Source organism: Gopherus evgoodei, chromosome 11, assembly GCF_007399415.2.
Source record: "Gopherus evgoodei ecotype Sinaloan lineage chromosome 11, rGopEvg1_v1.p, whole genome shotgun sequence".
NCBI classification, from domain to species: domain Eukaryota; kingdom Metazoa; phylum Chordata; order Testudines; family Testudinidae; genus Gopherus; species Gopherus evgoodei.
This window is the reverse complement of record NC_044332.1, coordinates 52,197,570-52,221,314: the sequence shown is the minus strand read 5'-3', so window position 1 is coordinate 52,221,314 and position 23,745 is coordinate 52,197,570. Positions and strand designations below refer to the sequence as shown.

The window sequence follows — 23,745 nt, the reverse complement described above, 5'->3', positions numbered from 1 at the left end:
GCCGTCCTCAACCACCCCTCGGGGGCGAGTTGGTAGGTGCCTCGTTACAGACGTTATCTTGTCTTCCCCTTCGCGGACATGAGTTGGTACATGCCGCGTTCAGTCTTTTCTAGTCTGTTCCGGGTCAGCGGTTTCTGCTAGTCTCTCCTAGCCACCCCCTGGGCAGTCTGGTTGGTAGGTGCCTGGTGACGCAAGAGGAGTAGGAGTCAACTTGGGCAACCCCGCCTCGAGTTGACTGAGCCTGTGGCCCGTCTTTCGCGCCTCCCGGCCGGCGGATTCCAGGCTCCGCCATGTCCCTGGCTGTGGGCGACAGCGGGCGGCTGGGCCGGTTCAGCAGGCGGGGGGCGACCCGCGGGACGCCCTGGTTGGGGGGCGGAGTGGTGGCTCGGAGTCTGCAGGCCGACCTGCTGCAGGAGGAGGAGGAGGAAGAGGAGGAGGCAGCGAGCGGTGTGTCTGTGTCTCAGGGCGGGGCCCCGTTGCCGCCGCTGCCCCACAAGCGGAATGGCGTGTTGATGGCTCTGCCGGGGGGAAAACGTTGGCCGGCCCGGGCCTGCTCGATGCTGTGCTGCCTCCTGGCCGTCTCCGCCCTCGCTTTCCTCCTGGCCATCGCGTGCCTCGTGCTCAAAGGTGAGAGGACCGCGAGCCGGTGGGATCGGTCCTGCTTGCAGTCGGGATGTCTCTCCCGGCCACGGAGGGGGTCGTTTCGGTGAGGTGGGGATTAAACCCAGGTCCCGCCAGTCCGAGCCCAGCGCTGCGGCTACCGTGGTGCAGGGCGCGGGCCTGGGAGAGCTTTGTGTAGCTTTGGATATTAGTAACTGCTGTCTCTCTGCTGCCCTCTTTAAGGACAACTACTGGGAGAACCAGCGGTGATGTCCATATCCTTGCTGGGTAGATGGGGCACTGTGAGCACCTGCTGGTGTTTTCCGAAATTGCTGTTAGAAAACGCTTCATAACTGATTGCTCTCTCTGTAGATTTGCGCTCTGAGAAAGAGAAGAATGAAGATGGTATAGAAACTGGCTTGCTAGGTATGCATTCCTATGGTTCTTTCAGTGCTTCTGCAGTTCAAAGGAGTCTAAAAACACCTTGTCTTAAATAGCAGCCTTATTTAGTAAACACGCAGGTTCTTTAGAAACAAGGGGGAGCTTGTTACTCAGTTCATTTATTGCTAGGGCATGTCTACTTGATTACTACTTCTGACAATAACTGCCCCAGTAGCAGGCGATGGAGAGTGCCTCGTATAGCCAGAATCCAATCCATGTAGAGCTCACACGGAACATTTTATGTTAGACACATACTTCTCTGCATTTATTATTCGTAAAAATTGGAATATGGAAGAAATTATTTTACATTTATTATCTCATAGGTGGAGGGGGAGTTGGGTTTTTTTGTTTTGTTTGTTTTTAATTCCCCATGGCTGAAATCTAACCGTGAAAAAGCTGCCTGTTTTATTTTGTTCTTTGCAAGCACACAACTGGCTCTTTCACATTTGGTAGATATTTTCCTCAGAGGAAGTTATATTGTCTTACTTTAAAAATGTCCGTAGTGTAAAGAGAGGAAGTTGTGAATTTAATGTCATAACTAGCCGAAAACGATATACAGTGTATGCATTTACCTTGTCCTTTATTCTTAAGAACCTAACTAGGACCCTATCAAATTCAAGGTCCATTTTGATCAATTTCATGGTCAGAGGATTTCAAAAATTTTGAATTTCATGACTTCAGCCATTTAAACCTGTAATTTCACTGTGTTGTAATTGTTGGGGTGCTGATCCAAAAAGTATTTGCGGGGGGGGGGCAGTTGCAAGTTATTGGGGGTGGGTATTGTGGTACTGCTACCCTTACTTCTGCACTGTTGCCTGCAGACCTGGGCCCTTAGTTAGCTGCAACCATTCTCTGGCCACCTGGCTCTGAAGGCAGCACAGAAGTAAGGTGGCAGTGCCCTAAAATAACTTTAACCCCCTCCCCCGCAACTTCCTTTTGGGTCAGGGATCCCCAGCTTGAGAAATGCTGGTCTCCCCAGTGAAATCTGTGTAGTATACAGTAAAAGCACACACAAGACCAGATTTCATGGTCTGTGAATTTGGTAGGGCCCTAAACATAATATAAGAATGGCCATACAGTAGAACCTCAGTTACCGATACCTCGGGAATAGAGGTTATTCATAACTCTGAAATGTGCCTTAACTCTGAACAAGATGTTACAGGCTTCAGCTGGGGGAGGGGTGGGAATCGCAGCCGCAAGGTGCGGGAGTGGTCAAGGCTCTGGGCAGGGAGTGGGGTTTGGGACTTTTGAGCCATGATGCTCCTGTGGGGCAGGGCTTTAGACCTAGGAGGAGTTCCGGGGCTCCAGGCCCTTGGATCCATTTCCCAGCTTTAGCCCTGCGGGTGGCGCCTGGAGTTGGGGCTCCCTGCAGTTCCGCTCAGGGTTTCAGCCAAGGGAGAGTGCTGGGGCTCAGGACTTTAACTAGAGGGGTAGCGCTGGGACTGAAACCAGTGCTCCTCTTGTAGCTAAAGTATCAGTGCTCCTCCTTGAGTCTAAAGCCTGGACCTAGTCTAAAAACATAGAGCAATTTTAGATTGAGTTTTATCGCTTAACTTTCACTTTACAAAGGTTTCTGCTCAGTTTGGTTTTTTTATTGGTACACAGAAATATAGATAACAATCAAATGGTATATGGAAAGGTGTTACAACCATGTTGGTCCCAGGATATTGGAGAGACAAGTGAGTGAGGCAATATCTTTTATTGGGCCAACTTCTTTTGGTGTGAGAGACATGCTTTTGAGCTTACACAGAAAAGGTAGATGGTGCCAAACCAACCTGACCTTCTTTGAGAAGGTAACAGATTTTTTTATACAAAGAAAAGAGTGGATCTAATTTACCTCGATTTCAGTAAGGCATTTGTACGGTTCCAGATGGGGAATTATTAGTTAAATTGGAAAAGATGGGGATCAATATGAAAATTGAAAGGTGGATAAGGAACTGGTTAAAGGGGAGACTACAGCGGGTCATACTGAAAGGTGAACTGTCAGGCTGGAGAGAGGTTACTAGTGGAGTCCCTCTGGTCCCAAAACTGATCCCTATCTTATTTAATCTTTGTATTACTGACCTTGGCACAAAAAGTGGGAGTGTGCTAATAAAGTTTGCGGATGACACAAAGCTGGGAGGTATTGCCAATATAGCGAAGGACCAGGATATCCTACAGGAATATCTGGATGACCTTGTAAACTGGAGTAACTGAAATATAATAGTGAAAAGTGCAAGGTCATGCATTTAGGGATTAATAACCAGAATTTTTGTTATAAGACGGGGACTCATCAGCTGGAAGTAACAGAGGAGGAGAAGGACCTCAGAGTATTGGTTGATCACAGGATGACTATGAGCCGCCAATGTGATATGGCCGTGAAAAAAGCGAATGCGGTCTTGGGATGCATCAGGCGAGGTATTTCCAGTAGAGATAAGGAGGTGTTAGTACCATTATAGAAGGCACTGGTGAGACCTCATCTGGAATACTTTGTGCATTTCTGGTCTCCCATGTTTAAGAAGGATACATTCAAACTGGAACAGGTACAGAGAAGGGCTACTAGGATGAGCCGAGTTATGAAAGGAGGCTCAAAGAGCTCAGCTTGTTTAGCCTAACCAAAAGAAGGCAGGGGGAGAGAGATACTTGCTCTGTATAAATAAATATATCAGAGAGATAAATACTAGAGAGGGAGAGGAATTATTTAAGCTCAGTAGCAATGTGGCCACAAGAACAAATGGATGTAAACTGGCCATCAGGAAGTTGAGACTTGAAATTAGATGAAGGTTTCTAACCATCAGAGGAGTGAAGTTCTGGAACAGCCTTCCAAGGGGAGCAGTGGAAGCAAAAGACATCTGACTTCAAGACTAAGCTTGATAAGTTTATGGAGGGGTGGTATGATGGGATAGCCTAATTTTGGCAATGAATTGATCTTCGACTATTAGCAGTAAATATGCTCAATGGCCTGTGATCGACTTTTAGATGGGTGGGATCCGAGTTACTACAGAGAATTCTTTTCTGGGTATCCAGCTGGTGAGTCTTGCCCACATGCTCAGGGTTTAGCCGATCACCATATTTGGGGTCAGGAAGGAATTTTCCTCCAGGGCAGATTGACAGAGGCCCTGGGGTTGTTTTTCTTTTTGTTTTGCCTTCTTCTGCAGCATGGGGCATGGGTCACGTGTTGGAGGATTCTCTGCATCTTTGAAGTCTTTAAAACATGATTTGAGGACTTCAGCAGCTCATAGGTTAGGGGTTTGTTGCAAGAGTGGGTGGGTGAGATTCTGTGGCCTGCGTTGTGCAGGACGTCAGACTAGATAGACTATCATAATGGTCCCTTCTGGCCTTCAGGTCTTTGACTCTTCTTCAGATGAAGAGTATTATGTAAGCTCAAAAGCTTGTCTCTCTCACAGCAACAGAGGTTGGTCCTATAAAAGATATTACCTCACCCACCTTGTCTCTCTAAACGGTATCTGGGTAAGATAAAAAGAACTATAAATGTGCTATTGTTTCAAGGATGTAGAACATTTGTGCTATAATGCGAAGCTGTGTTCTGCAGAAAATCTTCTGAAATTTAGTGTTGTACTTACAGCAACTTTTCTTTATCCTCTGTGAAGGATTTTGGGGTCTGTTTGTTCTAGCCTTGATGACAGGGCTCTCATGCTGCAGCTTTTCTTGGACGGTGACTTATTTTGATTCCTTTGAACCAGGAATGTTTCCTCCGACTCCACTTTCACCTGCACGATTCAAGTAAGTACTTATTAAAAAAAAAAAATTGCAAGGACTGGACTGGCAGCCTAACTAGTCACAAGACACAATAGATACAATATGAGCAGAGGCTGTACAAGTTTCATGTTGCTCTCTTATTGTGCCTTAACTGATCTGGAAGACACAGGAACTGGCAGTTAAATCAGTGCAAGCACTTCTGGTGAGGACATGCACCAATGGCACAAGGAGCATAGTGTGGACATGTTAAATTGATTCATGTCAGCATAATGTCGATTGGCTTAATTTTGTAGTGTAGACTTGCCGTTAGTGAATACTAGATGATAGATTAAGCATTCTGGTCCTTAGGGTACCAATAATAGAGATTTTAAAAAATATACATCAAATTTAATTAAAATTGGACAGGCTGGTCTTGCCTGTCAAAGGAGGGTACTGTTACCTCCAGTTGTAGCTGTTTTGACTACCTATATGGGGAGTAGTCTGCTGAAATCTATTTTGTTTTTAATATACCTCTTTACATCAAGTGAAGCGGTCTCCACTGATATGATAAAGCAAGTTGATATAGTACTCTGGTAGAGGAGAATTAAGGATTTCTGTAATGAAGCAGGGTTATTAAACAGACCACCAAACTAACCACACATTATCAGACAATTTTTAGTATTTTATGAGACTTGCATATCTAGGGGAAGGGATAGCTCAGTGGTTTGAGCATTGGCCTGCTAAACCCAGGATTGTGAGTTCAATCCTTGAGGGGGCCATTTAGGGATTGGACAAAAATCTGTCTGGGGATTGGCCCTGCTTTGAGCAGGGGTTTGGACTAGATGATCTCCTGAGGTCCCTCCCAACCTTAATAATCTATGATTCTATGATATAACTAGCCTGTAAATTGATACCCAACCTTGCCTCAAGTTTCCTGGTTTGAGGCAGGAGTACTCCTTTGGTTTTTGTTGTTGATCCTCTGACAACAAAATGACTTCCATTCATGATATTGGTGCATAAATCCTGTCTAAAACAAAGAAGCTGAGGCACAGCTGCAAATCAAGAGCTTCAAAATTCCTTTAAATTGTTTAATTAGAAAGTTTTCTTGAGAGAAACTCTAATATGCAGAAAAAGAATAGTGAACAAGTAAACTTACTTATATTTTAAATATGGAAATACAGTATTTCAAGTGAGAATATTTAATGTTTAAGTTTTGACTTTGTTTAAATGGAGATAATGAACTTAAATTCACACTTATTTCTGAAAACGTTTGTCTGTGGTTACTGAAATCTGAGTTTTATCCAAATGAAATTATAGAAAATAATTTTTCTCTAGTTTTTATTAGTTAGGTCTTTTATGCGGCAATATGTAAGATTCATTTTAAAATAGGAAAATATGACTAACCCCACAAAAATTAGCAGAGGAGCTTCGTGGCAAGTGTAGTACCTGTATCCAATTCTAACTTATCTTTTGAAATTGACAAGTATTGGAATTGGTGGATGTCAGCATTTAAAAAAAAAAAAATTGTGTGTGAATTGACTTACAAAAATTTTCAGTAAAATAAGTTGTCAGATAAAAATTCCTTCGCTGTTTAATCTTTTGCCAATGATGAGGGAAAAAATGTTAAGACACATTTTCATAAGAATACAAAGATATTTGTTTAACTGCTATTCTAAACATCGCTCACACAGAATTTTTTTGTGTATGAAGAAGGGATGCTAGGCAAATGTTTGGTCATTTTTAATGTTTAAAATATCAGATTAAGACTGCCTTGTTAATATAGTATGTCTTTTATGCTTTATAAAATGAACTGCCCCTATAATAGAATACCTGGACAATATTTTGTATATTCATATTGGGTCATAAAGTTTCCAGTTTTGAAATTCTATTTAATTCTCAGTGTAGTTTTTCACCTTTTTGTATAGTGACTTATTTGTTTTGAAAGGGTAAATATACTAGTAGCTTACTTTCCATAATGAAGGTAGCAAAACATGTACATCTATGCCAGTGGTCCCCAACCTTTCATCTGATGGGCACCAGACGAAGGACTGCGGCGGCAGTTGAGCATCTGCCGAAATGCAACCGAAATTCAGCTGCGATGCATCTGGATGACATCCCTTGTCAGTGGCAAGAGGCATCATCCAGAGGCGTCGCCGGCAGCCAGGACACAGGCGCATTTAGATGCCTTCGCAGGCACCACATTGGGGACCCCCTGATATATACTTTTAAACACAGAACCAGGGGGTAGAGAGGGGAAGGAATGGTAAAACTGGTTTTCTTGTTACTGTGGAACATTAAGCTAGTTAGAATAGTGTTAACTTGATTTGCGTGTTTGGTTTAAAACTTTTTTACAGTTTGGAAATATATTTAAAATTCATTTTCTAGATAAACATTTTACATGTTTCCATAGTAATCTGTAAAAAAGAGTAACTTGCCATCAAGAGTTTTATTTATATAAGTAAAAATAAATATCTTGATGGCAAGTTACTCTTTTTTTTTTTTTTTTTTTTTTTTTAATTGGACTGAGAACTTTACAACCTTATATTCGCATAAATTTCACAGTTTCAAAAAATGGCAGATAAAGCAATGCATTTTGTAATCTGGCCAGCAGGGCGGGTGCTTGCACACAAAATAGCTTCCATACCAGAAGGGTATTAAGCGTCTCCTCTATGGAGCTTCAGAGTGTATTCACCTTGAAATTATGTCTAAACCAAGAGCACCTGGTTGGAAAAACCTCTTTAATGGTGTATTTTACAGTTCTACTGTTAACTGTTTGTTTTTAATGTTTTAATCCTAGCAAAATACTATTAAAATCACTCCTTAGTTATGATGGTTTTAAATATTTTTATCTACACTGAAAAAAGCTATTTAGTGTCCAAAGTACTTTGTTTGTTGCAATAATTGAGCCTACAGATTTACCCAGACTGTGAGCTCAACTGTGTAAAAACAAAAAAAGAGTAATATTTTATGAACTTCCATCAACGTTGCTTATAGGTTATTGTGATAACGTGCAAAAGAGACTAAATTAGCCCAAACAAAAAGGTCTACTGATATAATTCAAGGATTGTTAAGATTTTGCCTTATAAACAAGAATATGATGAGACCAGAAATCAGTGAACTGAAATTGGTATGTCAGAAACTAGGCATAATTGGTGGACAACCAGTGAGAGGACAAGCTATTCCACCACCCATCACTCCCTTTTGGGGTCTGTGACGGGGTGGACTAGGCCTTGAGGCCCCGCCACACCATGCCCCAGAAGAGGGCAGCCGCCTCCAAGTGGCCTAGAGTCGTGGCATGGGACGCAGCCAATCAGAGATGAGCTGTAGGAAGTGGCCCAGCAGGCCCATGTAAAAGGAACTGCAGTGCAGAGCAGAGATCAGTTCCTTGCTGGAGCTGAAGGAGTGTGAATGGTGTGCCTGGTTGGCTGAGGGAGCCACAGGACCTCGAACAGAGCAGTCCTGGCAGACACCAGGAGTGGGAGGATGGGACAGGAAGGAGTTCCAGGCTGGCTGCTGGGACTCAGCCAGGACAAGGCCCTGAGGTAAGGGTGAAAAGTGAGCTGAGGAAGTGGCCCAGGGAACTGTAGCAGCAACGTGGCTTAGTTAAAGGGACACAGCGGATGACTTCTATCTATAGGGTCCCTAGGCTGGTGGAAAGCGACCTGGACATTGATACGACCCAGAAGTGGAACTGAACTCTTTTAGTGGCCCAGCTGAAGAGCTGGGGCTAGAAAGGCCCAGAGAAGTGAAGACTCTCCACGGAGGGAGCCTTGGGGGACATGTACCCCCACACCAGGGCCAGGACTGCTTGAAGAGCAGGGACAATTTGAGGGAGCCTTAAAGGGGCTGACAGACAGTTTGGACCAGGGTGCTGCGATTGGCCCTGCTGGATTGATTGAGGAGTGAGCCCAAGGATAGGGCTGCAGATAAAGACATTACTGAGGGCTCTGAGATAGGCCTGGTTGGATTTGTATCCCGGAAGGGGTTTGATTTTTAGCTCACATACACACTGTGTGTGACTCGGCTGGAGGGCTGGGTTGCTGAAGACTCACCGCAAGGCAGAGAGGAAGTGCAGGCACATGCAGTCAAACCAGGGGGTGCTTGCAGGAGGTGAGTGGCACCCCATTACAGGGTCCTTAAAGAGATTTTTTGGAGAAAAGCTTTACCGTGATGGCTGCCTCCCCCACCATCTTCTGGGACCCCTGGCCTTTGTCAATCTGATCCTAAGAGATGTCCTGATAAGACTGGGCCAGAGAGAGTCCCCCAGATGACATCACCACTTCTACTGGCTTGAGCTGAATCCCAGCCACCACCTGGGATGTGAGACTGTCTCCTTCCTTCCCACACACGTCTTTTTCCTTCCCTACCTTATTTCTTCTTTCCTATCTATCCCTCTCCTTTCCCTTCTTTCTAATAAGAGTCTGGCTTAGCCAGCCAAGATGTTATATTTTGCCACAGTGTTGTGTGCCTGTGACCAGAAAAAACTGCTAAAAGCAGTGCCCTAAACAGTCAAATCCTTATGGATTTGTCATCTCTCGGAGTGGCTGATAGATGTGTGCTTGGCCTGTGTTTTTCTGGTTGTGAGGTTGCAAGTGAGAATCAGCACCAGAGACAGAAGCTTTATTTTTTGTCTTTGCTGTCCTTTTTTCTTTCCTTTAGTGTGTTGGTCTTCTTAGGAAACGGCAGCAATGAGGACAGCTTCAGCTTGTAACAACTAACTTCTCATCCCCAGAAATGACAGTTATTACTGTCTAAGAGACTGTAAACCGAGGGGTTTTTTTCCTTTTAAAAAACTCACTAGCTATAAGGAAAGGAGCGAACAAGGGATGTTATTAAAATGAAAGCCATATTGTCATATTTACATTTCAAATGCTTTAAGACAGAGAACCAGTTATTAAAGGTTAAAAGGATGTTTAATGGTATGTGTGCCATGGTGCTAAGCAGGTTGAGGTCTCTCTCTATACTGAACCTTGTTTAAAACTGTTTAAAGTTGGACAGTAACTGAGTTATATTAACACCATTGACTCTTTGGGCCCATGTATTTCATATAAACAAAAAAAATAGTTTTTCCTAAAGCACTGTGAAATTGAGAATGGAACTATAAAAGGAACATTTAATATTGTTTTCAGAGAGCCACCTCTGCATGGAATAGTGTTCTTCAGGCTATGAATTAATGAACAGATGTCATATGGCTGGTTATAATAGAACTAAAGAGGGGGGTTGTTATAACAAAAACTTGTTTGTTTGTTTTTGAGCACCAGAAACTTTTTTCATGCTGAGTTAAGCCTAAATTTTTAATTAATACACTTGGATGTGTAAACATGCGGACTCACTCCTGTGGCACCTACTGCTGGTCTCTCAGGGAATTAGCTCTTTTTCCAGCCAGGAGTGCCCTCTGCAGGCTGGTGATCCACCTGTCCTATTGGCCCCTGTGTCCCTCCCTGGACCCCAGTGCCCTTTTAACTGGGGTACTGCCCCCTGGCAGTCCCCCACCAATCTGGGTCTCCCCTCTCTGGGGAACCCCCAACCCACTATCCCTGCTTTGCCTCAGTTTTGGCTACTGCCAAGTCTCTATCTAGCCCTGTTCACTGGGGCAGACTGTAGTATCAGCCACTCATCATAGGCAGAGGGGTTTGGACCTGCTGCCTTTGCCTATCCCTGGGCTGCCCCCTGCAACCCCAGTACCTCTTGGCTTTATGCTAGTCCACAGCTTGGGGCTTTCTAGGCAGGAGCTCCCAAGCGCCCCAGCTCCTCTGCCTTTCCCCAGCCCTGGGCCACTCAGGTATCCTGCGTTTTGCTCCCTGCAGCCAGGCTCTTCTCCCTCTACAGGCAGGGGGAGACTGCCTGGGCCTCTGGCTCACTGCCTCTTATAGGGGCCAGCTGGGGCCTGATTGGGGCTTGGCCCCAGCTGAGCCTGCTTTTCCCCAAGCAGCCCAAGCTTCTTGCTCCAGCCACAGCCCTCTCCTGGGCTGTTTTAAGCCCTGAAGGGCAGGAGCGGGGTAACCACCCTGCTACAGATGCCTCTGTGGCGCACGTTTACTTAGAGTGTGCCAGGTTGCAGCCCCTACACCGGCTCCTCACAGCCATCCTCTTACATTTTTGGTTACACTTTTCCCCTCATCTCCTTTTGTATGCACTCCCTATCCGTGGCCCCACGAAGTCCCGGGACCTCCTGGTCAACCTCCTCCTCGCCCTGGCGAAAAAGGCCATCCACGCGACCAGGGAGGGGAGGTTGGCCGACGGAGACTCCGGTGACTGTGGGGCTTGCTTCCGCTCCATGGTCCGATCACGCATCCGGGCGGAGTTCCTCTGGGCGGCGTCCACTGGCTCCCTTGACGCCTTCGAGGAGCAGTGGGCGCTGTCCGGGGTTCTCTGCTCGGTGTCCCCGTTAGGTTCCCTCCTTCTGACCCTTTGACCTCACTCCTGTCCCTGTTCTTTTATTAGTTGTCCCCTGCACTCAGTGGGTTCTGTGGCCCTGTGGTTCCTCCCCTTAGGCTGGGGGAGGATCCTTTAGCAGTGGGAGGGCTTCGCCCGCCCACTTCCCAGACACCCAATAGGTATAGATGCCTCTGTGGCGCACGTTTACTTAGAGTGCGCCAGATTGCAGCCCCTACACCGGCTCCTCACAGCCATTCTCTTACGTTTCTGGTTACACTTTTCCCCTCACCTCCTTTTGTATGCACTCCCTATCCGTGGCCCCACGAAGTCCCGGGACCTCCTGGTCAACCTCCTCCTCGCCCTGGCAAAAAAGGCCATCCGCGCGACCAGGGAGGGGAGGTTGGCCGATGGAGACTCCGGTGACTGTGGGGCTTGCTTCCGCTCCATGGTCCGATCACGCATCTGGGTGGAGTTCCTCTGGGCGGCGTCCACTGGCTCCCTTGACGCCTTCGAGGAGCATGGGCGCTGTCTGGGGTTCTCTGCTCGGTGTCCCCGTTAGGTTCCCTCCTTCTGACCCTTTGACCTCACTCCTGTCCCTGTTCTTTTATTAGTTGTCCCCCGCACTCAGTGGGTTCTGTGGCCCTGTGGTTCCTCCCCTTAGGCTGGGGGAGGATCCTTTAGCAGTGGGCGGGCTTTGCCCACCCACTTCCCAGACACCCAATAGGTACAGATGCCTCTGAATGTTTGACTTGAGACACACAGGGCCCTGTTTGCAGTGTTGCTAAACATCCATAACTTCCAGCAAAATCTGTTGAAACCATTGGTGCTCATCACATCTGGAAAATCAAGCCTTTGGTGTCTTAGGTGGGGTAATGAAAAATGGAAGCATCTGAAATTAATAGATGCTTTTGGAAAAATTTAGAATTTTGCTCCTTGGAGTCAGCTGTTCTGAAGCTGTTACCATTAATGCTGGGAGACATTGTGGCTTCTTGCACACAGGATTTACTCCTGAAGAAAGTCTGTGCCTAAAAATTATGCACCAAAGATTAAACACACAATATTTTAAAATTCTGCAAATTTATTTTGTCAAATGTGATGCCAGCATGGCAGTGGGGAGCACAGGCCACTGACTGCATTGAAGTAGGAGACTATCCTGAAGCCCCTACCTTCTCCAGTACAGGGACTTAGCTGTGAGGCTGCAGTTGACCCTGACACTGTTCAAGGGAAGGGTCTTCCCCAGAAACCTCCCAGGGGTTCTGTACCGGGTGTGGCTGGGCAGGCTGTGGGGTGGGAGGGGCTTAGTGTGAGTGGATCCAGATGTGGGGTGAGAGGTTTCTGTGTGGGGCAGTCTGAGTGCGAGCGGCTCAGTGGGAGATCTGGATGCACAGGGGATTGTTGAAAACAAAAGGGAAATAGTCATGGTGGATTAACTTCAAAAGACCCATGCTAAATCAAAGAAGCAAATGGTATCTAGCTTAATACCATGAAAAAATGTTTTATAAAGCTTTGAAGCCTTTAGATGCAGGAGGTGACAGAAATGATGAGTTTTGTTTTTTTAAAAAAAAAAAAAAAAAGATTGCTACTTTATTTTACATCTTCTGTATGTGAGAACTTTTAAGCTTGGCTTGGCTGAAATATGATTGAAAGTACAAATAATGAAGCTAAAGATGAAAGAGCAAGAATAAAAAGGCCAGAGCAATTGACAAGACACTAGAGCCACACTCTTAATCAATAATAGTAGTAGGAAAAGAAATTAAAGATGATTTGTGGACATTTTACTTATGTCAAAGGAAAAACTAATTGTGGAATGAAAGGAACCAACACTACAAGGTTTCTGCTGCACCCCCCATTTTTTAGAAAAGTCCTTTTAAACTCATCTAGTTTGGGGGTTCTCAAAGTTCATTGCAGCATGGCCCCCTTCTGACAGCAAAAATTGCTACATGACTCCAGGATGGGGCACCAAAGCCTGAGCCCTGCTGCCCCCAGCAGGGGGGCCAAAGCCCAAGCCTCACCACCCTTGGTGGGGGAGCAAAGCCTTACCCCCACCACCCCAGGCCAAAGCTGAAGCCCAGGGGCTTCCACCCTAGGCAGAGGGCCTGTAACCTGAGTTCCACCGCCCAGGGCGGAAGCCTTCTCAGGCTTTAGATTTGGCTTTGGCCCAGGGCCCCAGCAAATCTAAGCCAGCCCTCGTGACCCTGTTAAAATGACTCTCAGTTTGAGAACCACTGGTCTGGTTAACATATCTAGTATGAGGGAAACATTTAAAAAAACCTAAAGGATAAATTAGGCAATAACTTCTGCAATTCAGCTTGATTACTGTCTAAGCATAGATTGTCTCTTTCAGGAGGAGAAATTGATTGCTGGATAGGTTGTATGCTATTTCTACAAGACTAATACAGTATTGGTATGGATTCTGATTTCCCTTTGGGAGTACATTCTCTTGATTTCTCAGTGCATCATGATATGAATCCACTAACTGGGTTTTCTCTAAAATCTAACACTTGCATATTCAGTTGAAATTAGTTGTCTTGTTACCTTGTGCTGGGAGGCAGTGCACTTTGAGGGTCGTATGCACAGTTTGAAGCAACTAGAGTTCAGATTGAAGAGATGAGAAGCTGCTTAGATTCTTATCTTGCATGGGTTTTCTGTGTGTAAACAAAAACTATGATCAAGGCCAAAAGTTATACTCCCAAATAAGTGTGATGAGGAACTACTTTAACATTAAAAAATACTTTGTTGTATTAGTGCCTTCAGGTAATTGCTTTTGTGAGCTTTGACATCTAAGTTAGATCAGCTCCAGACTAGTCTTCTGGATCTTTGTAATGTGCTAGTCCTGGGCTTTCAACCTCTCATTTGGTTTTTTATAGGGATGTTTTTAGTTTCCATGAGGCCCATCATCATGCTGTTGCCCATCTTAGCTCTTTAAAACATGAGGTGTGCCTGACGCTTAAGAGATCTTATCAATACCTTATTTAACAAAGGAAGGGTACCAATCATCTTTAAATATGAAGAATTCTGCTACTCTGTGTCTGTTCTTTTTGGAGTTGAGATAGCTTTGGTCAGGTTCGTACACCAGATTGGGAAAACTTTTCCCTTTTCACTGAAAAGACAGCCTGGTAATGTTTCTGCTTTTAGAATTTTTGATACTAAAGTATGTATGTGAACATATCCTATTTGAAAGCTCTTTGATATTCGAATCACTGGGCTCTAGTTTTAATCTGTGTGCATGAAAACTCTAAGTATTCTAAGAGATTAAAAGGAAGCTGAGACAATCAAACGTTTTGCTATGTTGTTAAAGTTACACAACTGCCTAGAAGATAAAGGGAGTGGCTAGAAGTGAGTTGTTGAAGTTATGAAGTGTTAGATGGCTTGGTTTGCTAGAATCTAGTAACTTCTGGAAGGTAGGCTGGGCATTTGATGATACGGTTAGATAAAAAGCCTTTCCATCCTTTCAGTTTTTCTTGTTGAATTTGCAGAGGTTTGGTTCTCATTCTGACTGTAGTAAATGTAGATGAATAGCTGTCTTCCTACAAATGAGTGGTAGGTGTCTAGTGATTTGTCAGGCTCAGATGTACAAATCTGTCTGATACACGTGTGCCTAAAGTTAAGAAAGTGGTAGAAAACGGGTGTCATGACAATGTTTAATTATACTGTAGAAGAAGTAAGTAGTAAAATGGAAAAGATTTGTACTCATTTCAAGATTGTTGCAAATATTCTCACTTTTCAAAATCAAATGTGCCGCATTACATGCAACTTTACCTATTGCAGTGGGAAAAGCTAATGGGATGTTTGATCTTTGCTATTTCCTGGATGTCTGTGACAAAGACTGCTCCTGAATTAAGATGACTTTTGAAGATCTGATTGGAAGACTGTTACAGGAATGTCATGGGTACATTTAGATGACAGTGGCAAAGTATTGTCTTACAGATTGTAATGGGATAAGGATAGATGCTACAAGGAAAGGCTTCACCTTGAAAAAAGTTTTTAAGGTAAATTTTTCAAACTTCCTGAATCCCATTTTCATAAGTGACCTACATTCCTAAACCTCACTGAAAGTCACTGGGGTAAGACTCCTAAGTCACTGCAAACATAGCACAGAATTAGAAGCTTGGGGAAATGTTTCCACATACAGAAAAATGTTGTTCTATATCTGAAAAGAGCATTGTGTTGAAGTTGCTGAAGATGCCATCACTAAAATGTGATGTCCTCAAAATGATGATTAATTGCAGTGGGGAATTGCCTGCCGAGTGAAATAATAGATAAATGGAAAATGTTATTTTCTATATTCAATTTAAGACAAGCACTTTTCCATATGTTCACTATCTCAAGTATTTCTGTTCAATATGAATATGTTTGGCTTAATATCTGCTTTAATCTTTTAACTTAAATATCTGCTATTTCTACCACTAGTTATTGAATAGAGGAAAAACTTACTTTTGTATTACCAGAGAGCTTTTTTGTCTAGTATTTTCCCCACATATTCAAGTGTGCAGACCAGATTGGCAATCTATATGTCGTCACATGGGAAATTAAATCAGTTGGACAGGTGTTATCAGTACACCTGCTTGAATTTGGCACTGTTCAACAATAATGCAGCATTGCTTATTACACAATGGAAGATGTCTTAGAAGGTTTGGTCTGATCCAAAAATATGTCAAAACTTAAAAATTGAAGCTATGTTTACACACTTGTTCTCAACTTTTGATTTAAATACTTAAATGTGATGAAAAGCTTTTTGTAATGCACCTCTTTTGGCATTGTAAGAAGCAGTATGTACTCTAGTACATTCACTTTTAAATAATCATTCCTTGACTGTGATGAGCTACTGTTGTATTAGCATGGCTCAAAAATGTAGTTACACATTCATGGAAGTCCTGTAGAAGTTCAGCACTCCGCTTCTTGTTGTGTTTGTCACCATATAGGGACCAGAGCACCAGTCATACACTCAGCATTTTTTCCTCTGTGCTGCCTTGTCTCAGACAGAGAAGGAAATTGAGCCACCTGCATGTTGAACATATTTCCAGGATATGTGTCTATGGGGGCCCACTGCTACCCTTGTGGGGGGAGAAGAATTAAAGGGATAGCCTAAGAAGTGACCCTGACCTTCCAAAAACTTGAAGGGGAGAAGAGTACAACCTTTCCAAAATCACTGTTCTTGCATCCAGTGGGTTTTATGCTTTAAGCCCTCCAGTTTATCTCCAGGGCACAGGAGGAGACTTAATGGGAATAGAGGTAGAGGAAAGTATGTGAAAGTAGCAGCAATGGGGCCTGGGGCATCTGAACATGCACTTTTTTATTTCATCTGACCTCAGCCTGGGTGTGTGATAACAGCACATCGCTTCACTGCAGTGAATAAGGCTCCACGACTGAAGTTTCTCTGTGCCAACACCAGCAAAGGTGAGGGCTCTGCCAGTTATTTGGATGTAGATGTTTTGAAGTTATTAGTACAGAACAGTATCCTCAGATTAACTTCCATGATGCCATGCAGCATGTATGCTGCATCTCTTCCCACGAAAATAGATCTTTCTCTTCACCCACTTCTCTAACTTGTCTATCAATGTCACTGTCTTACATAGACACACTTGTTTGTCCACTCCCTTGCCTCTGTCTGCACACACGCTGATACATGGGGCAGGTTTTTTTTGCCAGATGCCTAAATTATCAGAGGACTAAACAAGGTTGAGGGCCTGTAGCCTCTACTTAAAATTGAGTAGGTACTCTTGGGTTAAACTATAATGTCCCTAGGGAGTTAGCACAACTCCTATGGTGCTGCAGATTTCAGATAAATAGGGTGAAAGTTAACCTTTACAGTTCTCTTAGATTGGGAGATACTGTGGAGGACACACAGAACAAATAGTGACGGCAAACACTGTTAGAAGTAAAAGAAAATCTTGTTGTGTTAAGTTTTACTTACACACACACACACACACACACACACACACACACACACACACACACACACACACACACACACACACACACACACACACACACACACACACACTATAGCCAATGCCATAAGCATGCTCACATACCCAAAGATATTAGTCTAGTGGGTCTCTCAACAGGTTGTCATCAATCAACGGATGGTTCCAGCTGGGGTCTTCCTATTTTAGCTCAACCAGGGAACCTCTTATCTTGTTCTGACCATTCCTAATACCTTATGCATATGCATGAGGGTTCCACCTTCCTTTTTCTCATCTGTACTTCTACACGCCATAAATTCTGAGGTGCCCTGCTTATGTCAACTGGTTTCCAGAGTAACCTGTAGTCAGAACAGAACTTTCCCTGATGTTACAATCAGGTGTCTTGCAGTGTGGACAGGTACATTGTGACTTATTTTCCATAACATCACCTATTGGCCCATCCTTTACAGTGATCATGCGGTTTTATTGGCATAGGGTTAGTCTTAGGTAACCCACTCATGTCAAGTTTCCTTAAGCTTGAGGCCTAGTGTGGCTGAGCTAAAATCTCAGACTTTAGCCCCTGTTGGCTTTGCATTACAGTCTTGCTTTACTTACTGTATATACTCGATAATAAGCTGGTTTGTTTATAAGCCAACCTCCCCAAGATGAATAAGTAAAAATGGAAAATTTTTATAACCCATTCATAAACTGACCCTATAATTCAGGGTTCAGCAAAGTTTGGCTCCCGGGCCATCAAGATAAGCCGCTGATGAGCCAAGATGGCTTGTTTACGTCGAGCGTCCGGCTTATGAATGAGTATATACGGTATATACCCAATACACACTCATCACTCCTAAATACTTGTCTATCTTCTACTCCCATAGTCCTATCCTACTTGTATCTGTTCATCACACATGAGTACATATGACATAATATGTGAGTGATACAGCGAACTAATTGGCTACAACCTCCTCTGTCCAGGAAAAAGCTATGCTTACCCCTCACCATTCCAGGTTGCTTGCAAATAGAGCATGCTGGGACTTGTATTAGGATGCAGTTCGTGGTCCCCACATAGGGCTTAGTTTCCAATGTTAGTTTACTAGTAGGTGTCTACATTTGAGACTTCTCAGCAGCTGCATGAGTCGGGGGCGGTCACTGCTACCTTTCTTCTATCTATGTCTTCATTTGGGGTGTAGAGTGAAAATTGTTCTGATGGTTGTCAGGGTTGAATTTTTTTTTTTTTAACTGTAGTAAGTGAAACTTCATAAGCATTAGGAAAGTCTCTGTGGTCAGTTTTCACTGCAGAATGGGCAAGCAGTGGGCAGTAGCAAGGGCATTGTTTGTAGATTTAAGACGACACTCCTATATAGTATGGGCTTGCATTCAATTCGTCTTTGGAACTATGAGAGCTAGGAACTTTCTGAGGAAAACTTAAAGCCAAATTCCTAGGCTGCTTGGTTGTCCTGCCAGCTTGTGGAACTCACAGCCTTGAGTTGGCTCCATAATACACATGCGGAGATAGGCATCTAAGAAAGATTGACAAAAACCACCATGCTGAGTGTGGAGTTGCCTAAGCTAGGCAGTAGGAAATGCCAAAGAGAGGGATGGGGCCTGAGTCCCCTGCCTCAAAGGAAGTTAAGCACCTAACTCTGGGGTTCCCTAGGCACTTATCAGCTTGGAATTCACACTGTGAACCCTCTTCTGGAGGTAGATGCCTAAGCCAGAAAAGCTCTTTCTCAAGAAAAACAAGAGGCGATGGTGGTTGTTCCATTTCCCTTATAGCTAGTAGCCCAGTGGTTAGGGCAGTGGCCCGGTATGTGGGAGACCTGCTTTCAAATCCCAGTTCTGCCTGATTTGGAGCAGGGACTTAAATCCAGGTCTTCCTAGGTAAGTACCTTAATTACTGGGCCATTAGGTAATTCTAGGTTGTAAGTTTGGGTTGGGTCCCATTGGCACTATTCCACTATTAATTTAAAAAACAAACTGGTAATTGGAGCATGGACTGGAACCTGAGCCTCCCAGGTGAGTGCCCTAACCACTGGACTCTTCTGTTTCTTTGGCCTGTATTTATTCTTGTTTTCTCTAATGATTTGTTTCAACTGCTAAGTAAAAACACTTTTATTTTAAGGATGTTGGTGGTCAATATTGCTGGTCACAGATTCCCAAAGAATCAAGTAGGTGCTCAAACAGAGGTGGACCTGCCTGGTAATGCGGGGTGGTTGTACAAGAACAATGCACCCAAATCTCAGTCTGAGTAGAACTGTAAGATTCCATCCTGAGGCAGATAAGGGCAAGAGGCTTGAGACCTGAGACAGGTGTTCTGAAAGAACAGAAAGAGGACAGAAGTGCAACCAGCCTCCTAATCATGAGTATATTTATAAATAAATTGAGTAACTGAGATGAGCTGCTGAGCTTGCTCTGTGTCCGCCACACAAAATACATTGTGTAAGTAGACTGTATTGTAATGCAAGTGCAGGGGTGGACAGTGTTAAACCTGCAAAGAATCCTGTGGCACCTTATAGACTAACAGACGTTTTGGAGCATGAGCTTTCGTGGGTGAATACCCACTTCCTCAGATGCATGCAACCCTAATTCGTGCCTTTCAGTTACTGTGCAACTTCAGAATTTTTAACGTAGTCATAATGTATCATCCTTGCATCTTTTGTTTTGTAGAGGAACTTTGCAAAGCATTTGATAGTTTCCTTTTTACAGTGCACTTGGCAAGGTTAAACTATTAAGGAGACAAAATCAAGTTTTCCTGAAATAAAACCTTCAGAAAATATGATCAGTTGCAGGTAGATCTGTGACCTAGCTCAGTTAGAAAAGGGAAGTAATATAGTTCTGAGATGCGTATTCTAATTCTGGATACTTCACCTAGATTTGACCCTGACACAGATACACATTTTCTGCAGTTAAGGTAGAACTGTCACTTGTGTTGTACTAAAGTCTTTGCAGAGTACTAATATGACACTTCTAAATGCTGAAGTATATTAAGTTCTAAAATAAATTGTTTTATATTTTAATTATTCCATGCTACTCTCTAGCATGCTCGACCTAAATTCTGCACCAAGGCTGCTTGTTTTCTGAGGCATGTTGAGATTTCTACAACAGCTTCAAAATTCAGAGTTCTTGACTATCTGTGGGAAAGAATAATATGATGTGAGCTATATTCCTTGTGTTGCTGATCTCTATTTTGGAATGTTTCAATTTATTCTCTGCTCAAATTTTTATTGTGCCATAGAATTGTGTCTTGATAACTTATACTGCATATTGTCTGCCAGAGGAAAAGCTAAAGGCTTGTGCACCCTGGTAGGGAGCTTTTGCATTTGTTAGCACCCGATAAGGGATAAGAAGTGACTGCAATGAGTGGGGTTTTGGGGAGGGGTGTGGTTGTCATCAAACACTATCAGTCTGTTGAGAGCTGCTGCACCAGCCAGAGTGACCATGGTTGATGGTAAACCATTAATTTCCATCCTAGCAGCTTTTAACTACAAAAAACTACTGACTGTTACCTTTCACTGAGTCCCACAGTGAGGAATAGCTGGATGTAACTGGTAAAATGATCTGTTAAATCATTGTCACGTTACATTATCATCAAGTTTCTGTGTGTGTGTTACATTGAGACACAGGGCCATTCATACTTCGAAGCTACTATTTCAATCTGTAGACTCAGTTAGTATTGCATGGTTTTACATATGGAAGGCTAGCTTCAGAACCATAAAAGATAACAGCATATTTTAAATGAAAGCTTAAATTTTTGTGGCAGAATCTGCAGCCACAAAATTGTGGAGAATATAGTTCAGGTTATATTATACAAAGCTTGCTTAACTGTACTTTGTAAATTAGAAAGATCCAGTGCTTGCGGAGCTACCTGTTGTAGTAATAAGCATACTACTGGCCAGAAAAGTGTGTGTGTTGTGGGGGGGGAGTTTATAGACTTCTGTTTTTGTCAATATTCTGTGATGTGGTTTAATGCACATTTTCTTCCCCTCCTTTGATTGAGCTTTAGATGGGACTTGTATGATAGGCTGAACAATACTGCCAATGATGTGTAAGCTGTTCTTTGGCAAAGATGGTTTTGGTGAATTCTTGTTCTGCTGATGCCTCTTGGAAATCCTAGAATGTCTTATCAATTTAGATGAAATTTTGCTTATCCCAGTTTTGTCTTCTGTTATTGCCTATGGACATTTTAGTTAACAATGTCCTCGCCGATCCTCCCCACATACACACCAGGATATTCGTTTCTTAAAATTAGCGGTATTTCATCTTCATGCCCAGTCAGTTCTCTGTAGTCTGAGCAGAGAGGTAAGCAAAGATGCTAGTTATGAGGTTTTTGTGAATATGGGCAGAAATTCACTAGGTGTCCAACACAATCTAACTTGCTTCTGATCGTCCCAACCTTCTGAAAAGCCATCAGATGGTGCGTGATCATCAGCTGTCCTAAGCCTGTCTTGAATTGAAGACCTAGATGTCACTTTCCAATCCTCTTAAATAGTTACTGCTCTTAGAACCATAAAGGTCTCAATATACCTTGGGTAACTTACTTGTGAGTTCTTATTCTTACTGTTTTTTGTTTCTTAATTAGCATTCTGTTTTTCTCTCTAGGAGACTGACAGGGCATTCCTTCCACATGGGCTATAGTATGGCAATACTGAATGGCATTGTGGCAGCTCTCACCATAGTCTGGTGCCTCATTTGAATCCTATGCTGGCTCGGTGATCTTCAACAGATCAAGATGCACACAGAAACTACTATAAACTGTCCAGTCTGCTTTTTTTACAACACTGTGGAATGACATTTCACATCTCAAATAGAAATGTCTGCCTTTCACTGTATGTTTCAGATTTATAGATGAAACTTTGGGTTTATATTTATAGGGTGTTTGCTTGAGTTGCATTAAGAGTCAGGAGAGGGGAAAATGCCAGATGTTTATAGGCAAATGTGAATTTGTCTTAAAACAAGAAGAAATATTTATGAATTGAAAATGTTTTAAACCCAAGGGATGACACTTTGATTGCTGTTACTGTATAAAAGAGTCTTATCTGCACTTCCAGCTATACTAAAGAGTACAGATTAACATGACACTTATGAATTTAACCGTATATTTAAAATGTACAGTGTTGCTAATAATAAAGGCCACTAACTTTTTTTCACTCTACATGCTATTTAACTTGTATTTGGCCTAGGCAGTGAGAACTAGATTAACTTTTGCTATCTAGTCAGTTTTATACTCTGGTTTGCCAGCATTTGTGCAATACTTGTTTATAACACTGCAGAGGACAATTTATTTAAATATTTCATCAGATTTTTTTTTAAATTAAAATATTTCATTTCATATTAGTTTTTATAAACTATCCCCTCCTCATTTTGTAAACAACCTAAAACTTGTGCCTAAATCACCTGATAGTGTTTTTACTTTGGAGTAATGCATTTATATGCTACAACTACTGTGTGTACAAAAAAAGTTTCTCTAAGAATGTGTGGAAGCTTCTCCACTTTGTGCCATTAAAGTATAGAAAATATTGCCTAATCTTTTTACATGGTAAATTAATACATAACATCAGTTTCCAGTATCTGCAGTAGGATACCTCACTGAAGAACTGCAGGAGTTATTTTTATAGCTTTTTGCATCTTTGTAATGTATGTAACTGCTCAGCTTCGTACAATATTTTTCTTAATCTCTTAAAAGGATTAGGAGTCTACCAAACAGTTAAACTACAATGGCATAAGTGTTGGAATTTCATTTTTTACTTATTTTGCTTCACATGCTTATTTGAAGTGTGTAGATATTTTAAGATGTATATTGGTTGTATTCTGTAATTAAAATGCTTGTAAAGTTGATTAGAGTAAAACTCTTGTAAAGGTATAAAAAAAATTCATTTCCAGATTGCAAGTTAATTTGTGTAATTTAAAAAATAACGTTTTGTAAAATGTGCAAATCAGCAGTTCAATTTGAACTTAAACAAATGTAAACAAATCACAATGATCACTTAAAGTTGACTACACTTTTAAAATGTATGTATTGTTTACATATAAGGGTTTGCATGTTTAGTATATTAAAGATGAACCAATTCCTTTTTCTAGTATATTAAACAGATATTGATACTGAATTCAGATCTTTTCATGCTGTAAACCCTACATATATACAAATAGCTTTAGTCAAATGTAATGTTTACTTTTTTACATTAAACAAAAAATAGTATAAGATCCAAGCACTTGTTAATGTTTTTTTTACATTTTTAACCAATGTTCCTATTTGTATAATACTCAGTTGGTTTGCAAATGTGCCTTCAGATGTATTCATAAATTGAACTTTTAAGGATTCCTGCCACCTCCCTCATTGGATGAGCTTTTCTCCATCACATTTGTGCAACCCTCAGTTAAGCCTGGAGTTAATCTGGTTTCATTGGTGTAATAGCAGAATTGACATAATTAGACAAATTAAGTCTATGTGGGAGCTGGTGCAACTCTACTGATGTAACTGGAGTCTAGTGCTGAATTTGTCCCTATATCTTAGTCTTCCCTCTATGAAATGGATACTTCTGCAAATCATTTGGGAACTTTCCTCATTACAGTAATGTTACAAGTGAGTTAAGAGTCTTCATTTTTCTGCACCAGGGCAGATCACATAATTTCTTGTACAGAGCAAATGGAAACAACACCGCTGAATCTGTTTGATAGTCTCTGAAATTGCATACACAAGCCTGGTTGGATTACAGACTGCAGTTCTGTCTTATTTGGT

General features: G+C 42.5%; 1 protein-coding gene across 2 annotated transcripts; it reads left to right on the top strand.

Moving 5' to 3' along the window:
- Nucleotides 1-187: 187 nt before the first annotated feature.
- On the top strand, nucleotides 188-23,213 carry ARL6IP6 (ADP ribosylation factor like GTPase 6 interacting protein 6). Of its 2 annotated transcripts, none has more exons than XM_030581004.1 (4): nucleotides 188-627; nucleotides 973-1,026; nucleotides 4,632-4,764; nucleotides 15,025-15,080. In XM_030581004.1, exons 1-4 carry the CDS (start codon nucleotides 291-293, stop codon nucleotides 15,029-15,031), a joined length of 531 nt encoding a protein of 176 aa, XP_030436864.1. In that variant the 5' UTR covers nucleotides 188-290; the 3' UTR covers nucleotides 15,032-15,080. The 2 variants fall into 2 exon arrangements, with proteins under 2 accessions (XP_030436864.1, XP_030436863.1); XM_030581003.1 differs by lacking the exon at nucleotides 15,025-15,080 and adding an exon at nucleotides 21,609-23,213 and having other exon boundaries at nucleotides 192-627.
- Nucleotides 23,214-23,745: the final 532 nt, after the last annotated feature.

Coding starts and splice junctions, on each gene's coding strand:
- ARL6IP6 (XM_030581003.1), top strand. CDS start 291: ATGTCCCTGGCTGTGGGCGACAGCGGGCGGCTGGGCCGGTTCAGCAGG. Junction 628..972: donor CGCGTGCCTCGTGCTCAAAG/GTGAGAGGACCG, acceptor CTCTCTCTGTAG/ATTTGCGCTCTGAGAAAGAG. Junction 4,765..21,608: donor CTTTCACCTGCACGATTCAA/GTAAGTACTTAT, acceptor TTTTCTCTCTAG/GAGACTGACAGGGCATTCCT.